We start from the raw sequence: 5,960 nt of genomic DNA, 5'->3' as shown, positions 1-5,960 counted from the left end.
TATATACATAGGTCTTCACTGAGCTGTTCATGTCCTTTTCGTTGCATTTCACTTGTAAGTTTCATGATATTCTGTACTAGAATGTTAACCTTACATTTTGAGCAGTTGTGATCAATCAGTGTACTCCATTTTTCGTGAAAAATTTTCATTTTACTTGTGGTAAATTGTGGTACATTCATTGCATGTTTATGGTATTGATGTTCTTGGATTCTCTATCTCAGAAAACTTCTGTTTTTGTAATTTACTGTTCCTTCGTCTCCAAGATTTGGAATAATCGAATAGAGAATGCAGCATTATCACCCATTGTTTTTCTGGCATGTTGTATGTAGTATGTGTTACCAGGTGCTATATTGATCAGACTGAAATTTTTGTGGTTCTTTGTGTAATTGCACATATGTTCTGACAACAGTATTAAGTATATTACTCTTCTTCTACAGATCCTTCCCAGAAATATGTAGTCTCTTCTTATTAATTCAGATGCTTGTTTGTTTCTAATCTAATGCTGTTGGAAGGATTTCTATAGAAGCCATTCTCTGTATGTAAACAACCTCCATAAACCTTCATTTCAGATGCTTGTTTGTTTCTAATCTAATGCTGTTGGAAGGATTCTATAGAAGCCATTCTCTGTATGTAAACAACCTCCATAAACCTTCATTTCAGATGCTTGTTTGTTTCTAATCTAATGCTGTTGGAAGGATTTCTATAGAAGCCATTCTCTGTATGTAAACAACCTCCGTAAACCTTCATTTCTATAGAAGCCATTCTCTGTATGTAAACAACCTCCATAAACCTTCATTTCAGATGCTTGTTTGTTTCTAATCTAATGCTGTTGGAAGGATTTCTATAGAAGCCATTCTCTGTATGTAAACAACCTCCATAAACCTTCATTTCAGATGCTTGTTTGTTTCTAATCTAATGCTGTTGGAAGGATGTCTATAGAAGCAATTCTCTGTATGTAAACAACCTCCATAACCCTTCATTTTCTGGCATCATCTTCTACTTGTGGATTATGCCTGCCTCTTCTGGATGCTATTTGAGTTTGAGTCTAGACATTCACTTAAGGTAGTTGGCATTCCATTTCCAAATTGTGCATCCATTCACAGCTTAATATACTGTTTCTGGACAAATTCATGGAATCTTGTTATTATGTCACAGTTTCATATGTTTACTGTTCAATATCATTATGTATATATATCTTATGCTCCTCTATTTTATGAGGTTGTTTTCATTCTATCTGACTAAATGACATATTGTCTTTACCAGTAATGTGTTTTCTTATGGTACCTTTTTGGTTCTTTTCTGTTTGTGCATTAATTTATCTTCAAGCCCTGGTTCTTTACCACTAGATATTATTATGATCCTATTTTGTTAACTGTATTATGTGTGATTCTCATTGTTCCTGATGTTAGTCTTACACTGTCACCCTGAGCCAGTCTTTAGTGATGTTGGGTTTTATGTTTTTCTACATTGAGCTTTCAGTCACACTTTTCCCTCATATAAAATCACTAAATCTGTTGGATGAACATTTCTGTGGATTCTTTGTCATTGTCTTGATGTCATGTAGGTTTTTGCCCCTTTTTCCATTGGTCTTCATTTTAAGTGGTATGGTTTTGAACATGTAGATGTTGATTTTCTGTCTGACCCCAGAGGGTGAGGACTGTAAAGTTCTCATTGTATTCTCTTCTCTTTGTTGGTGGATGGTTGACCAGTTACCTGTGTTCTGTTGCTACTGTCGGATGCTATCCTACAGCAAGCTGAATTGATTCTTGACACGAGTTCCCTTCCAGAAGATGTTGATCACGTCAACCACTATGAACTGGCTTCCTGGTAATGTGCACAGATGTACATTTTTTATGTTCTTTCTGTTAGTTCTTGGAATTTTAGTTCAGTATGATGAAAGATATAGGACTATATTCAGATGCCACATTTTAGAGTGAAATGTATTATTAAATAAGTACTTACCTCTTGCGTCGTGTTGTCCTTTTCATACATATTTTTATGGGGTGTTGTTACCAAAGTTGCCTTATAGGTATAGTTGAAAACCTGGTGTGGCTGCTAATTGATATCAAGGATAATTTTATTGTAATGCAGATACTTGTTAGATAGTAGCTCAACCACTAAGGCATATATTTTCACTTATGAGGAGTAGAGCTGGGCAGTTAGTGGAACTTCCTAATTTATCCATCATCTGGCTCATTAATTTCTTACATTTAACCGATCAATTATTCGGAAATAATACCTCATCTCCACACACAGAATAGTTTGATCCCTTGTGTGTCTGCCTATGAGACTTGCATGCCACTAGCCTTGAGCTAATTCCCACCTAAAATTCATGAGTTTAACGTGAACTGAGCCAATGCATGATGACATCATGATGTAACAATATCTTTCTACCAGTAGGAGGGTGACACAACTTCTCTTAACCCTTTAACAACTGCTACACTTTTTAAATACCTTTCTGTGCATGACACAAAAAGTTACAGTTACATCCAAAAATTTAAACCAATTTACTATTAATGTATTTTAGTATTTTAATACAAAGAGCAGATTTCTCATTTAATTTCTCCAGTCTACAAGGAAATGTAAGTGATAAATTATTTTTCAAATGACAAGAAAACCGTTGGTAATTCTATTGGTGAGATCAGTGTCCTAAATGCTTGACTATTGTTTCTCTCCTTGTACATATTAGTTTGATAGACAGTTAAATTGCATTTAGGTTTTACTCCTATGTTTCAGTTAATTATGTATTACTTGTGTTTTAAAATTTCAAAAGGTCTAAGGATTGTTTAAGTTTTTCTACTTGTCGCATTGCTGCTGAAGGCTTATGAAAGTAGGCAAGTGCAGACGTTTTGCCCGAAAGGCTAAAGCATCTCTGCTGATCATAACGTTATATGACCTGCAAGCACCATTTGACCTTTCAACATAAATAATAATAAAAGATAAAGAATAGGAAACTAAAATAAAATATTAAAAATAGATTAAGTGAAAGGGTCAAAGGGCATCTCTGCTGATCATAACGTTATATGATCTGCAAGCACCATTTGACCTTTCAACATAAATAATAAAGAATAGGAAACTAAAATAAAATATTAAAAATAGACTAAGTGAAAGGGTCAAAGGGCATCTCTGCTGATCATAACGTTATATGATCTGCAAGCACCATTTGACCTTTCAACATAAATAATAAAGAATAGGAAACTAAAATAACATATTAAAAAGTGAAAGGGTTAAAATGTGAAATTATGCATATGACCTAAAGAAGATATTTAAGATTATTCAATGAAGAGATAAAAGGTAAGTACCTATTTAATTTTAAACATTTCATTCCACTGTACGTTAATGTTAATAACTAGATTTAGTTATATAATAGAGAAAATGGAAAATAAAATATAAATGTTTACCTCAAAAACTTTTGATATTCGTTTAGCAGGTTCTAGAAATCATGCAAATGAAATGTGAAAACTGTAAGATAATATACTATTCAGAGTTTGAATGCAAATAACTACATTATATGATGACTTGTTATTAGAAATAGTAGAAAAACTCAATGAAATTTATTTTCTGAAGCTACATACTTTTATGAACGTTCTTGTTAAATTTTAAACAATTTCATCCACTAGTCTTATTTTGGAATGAAATACAACAATAGCGACGTTAGGTCCTACAAGTTGTAAGACAAAGTGTTCATAGGGTTATGTACTTGCACTAAGAATAATTTCAATCTTTTATTTGTCACTATCTAGAATGGATGTGTTTTTAAACAATTTGAACATGATCAGGATGATTTGACTGGCTATTTACCCTACTGCAGTTTGCCCTAGGCACAGCTTTACATGTGATCTTTACTATGATCTTCATAGTGCCCTATTTCTTTACCAAGAGGTCTTCCTGATTCACTGGAGATTCAGACTGAGGCAGTTCAGCATCTGTCCTTATTATTCTGCTCCCAGGCTTGCTGAATCCATGTCTCACATCCCAGGGTATGCTTATTTCCAGAAATTTGCATCGGGCCAGGAATAATGGACACTCAACCCATCCACTCATGCTGTAATATAATATTTCTGGCTATATGTCTTTCACAAGAAAATAACTAAAATTGATTACCAGCACAGGAGGTGTGAAGCCTTTTGCAAGGCGCTGTATATGTGTGTTAGCATCCACCACCCAGCATCAGCTGGCTCAATTACCATAATTTTTGGTATACTACTGGAAACTGTCCAACAGTGTACATGGGCTGTTTTGTTTTAGGATTTTTGCCTAAGAAGAGTGATAATAAAAGCCCCTGAAATAGGGTACATTTTCACTTTTTTGTAGACTTGGCTTGCATCACTCAGTGTTGGCTGGCGTAATTAATATAACTTTTAGTAATGTTAACTGGAAACTGTTTTGACAGTATACATGGGCTGTTTTTTTTGTTTTTTTTGAGGCTCTCTGCCCAAGAAATGGGATAAAAAAAGCCTTTGAAGTAGGGGATATTTCCACTTTTTTTGTAATAGAATTTTGGCTTTGAATTTAAAGACACAAATACTGAATCAGTTAAATGAATTAATCATTACCTTCCACAAAACAGGGTATATAATCATCATCTCATGAGATAGTTAGGGATTTAATAACAAAAAGAAGGAAAGGGAACATAGTCCTTTATCCAGTTTTTGCCTTAATAATGGATACGCTCAGCTAGTACTATTGAAAACTACAGAAGTTCAGTCCAAGATAAAAAATACAGCAAAATCTGAGAGAGAGAGAAAACTTTTTACTACAGGAGTGTTATAATAAGATGGTTTTAGTTACCTTATAATAAATACAGATGAATTTATCCTTGTACGCTCCAGGAACAACTGTAAACACTAGTAAATACTCAGAAGAGTATGTGTTTTAACTCTTATTTCACTGTGCTACTTTTTTACAATTGCACATATTTACTACAAACCAATTAAAGTTTATTGTGCCATTTGATGTGCATCAAGATCCACATTTTTCCCACAAGACAGCAGAGAAGATTCGTTTTCACCTTCAGACCATCTTATATTTACAACTTGAAAACTAATTACTACAGAAGATGTGTATAATAGCAAAACCTTCATTATTAGTTTTACTCTAAAAGACCTTTTGCTAATATTTTTATCTGCAACTTACTTTTTTTTCTCCCCTTCCCTGGTAATATGAAATATTAGTTGTGTATTTCTTGTAAAGTTTTGGAAAGTAAATAACAACTAAAACTATTTGGAATCATCTATAGTTAAAGAGTGTCATATAGAATATCTTACAATACTTCTATTCATATTAATCAGCCTACAATTGTTTTATGGTTTTTGATAAATCTATGTATTATGTCATTCTGAAACCATAATTGTAAGTCGTGCAATGATCATAATTTTGTTCAAGCAGGGGTATTTTCACAAATCCACTGAATTGTAGTATTGGGTCACCCAGTTGAAGAGCCCTTCCCGTCTGAAATAATCAGATTTAGTCTTTTCATTTCTCACTACATTTTGACGCCCACTGGCACGAATTGATAAATTTTCTACCACCGCCCTTCTGGCCCCAAAATAAAAGGATTCTAAAAATGACACTGGTTTTTGGAACACAATGTAAATTATATTTTTCATTTATGAAAGAAATATATGTGATTGATAAAATAGAAGATTAATCCAAAAGTCGAGGTTTTATAATAACGTGATTTGTTGTTTTTGAAGAATGGCATGGGTAAAATACCGGAAAATGGAAGTCCAGACTTAACAAGACAGGAAAAATTCACATTGGATTTGAAAAATGACTTGATTTCTGTCTCAGGAGGAGAACATTATGTTAATGTCACTCATGCCCTTCCTCATTTTTACAGTCCAGGTAAGTTTAATAAGGAGAGCAGTTTGATGAAATGCTAAACTTTCAGCCATTACATGATGTGATACTTGTAGATACTTTGATTACTGGTTGACAAGGAAATTTAAATACTAGTT

At 33.4% G+C, this 5,960-nt stretch overlaps 1 protein-coding gene across 1 annotated transcript in view; it reads left to right on the top strand.

The window, feature by feature from the left end:
* Positions 1-5,960, top strand: part of LOC106473016 (FAST kinase domain-containing protein 3, mitochondrial-like) — a 29,007-nt gene that overhangs the window by 9,233 nt on the left and 13,814 nt on the right. The window contains exon 2 of the mRNA XM_013933690.2: positions 5,697-5,847. Within this exon, the coding sequence (XP_013789144.1) occupies positions 5,703-5,847 (145 nt within the window). The 5' untranslated portion in view covers positions 5,697-5,702. The remainder of the gene's footprint in view (positions 1-5,696; positions 5,848-5,960) is intronic.

Source organism: Limulus polyphemus, unplaced genomic scaffold, assembly GCF_000517525.1.
Source record: "Limulus polyphemus unplaced genomic scaffold, Limulus_polyphemus-2.1.2 Scaffold5813, whole genome shotgun sequence".
NCBI lineage: Eukaryota > Metazoa > Arthropoda > Merostomata > Xiphosura > Limulidae > Limulus > Limulus polyphemus.
This window is presented reverse-complemented; position numbering and strand designations above follow the sequence as displayed.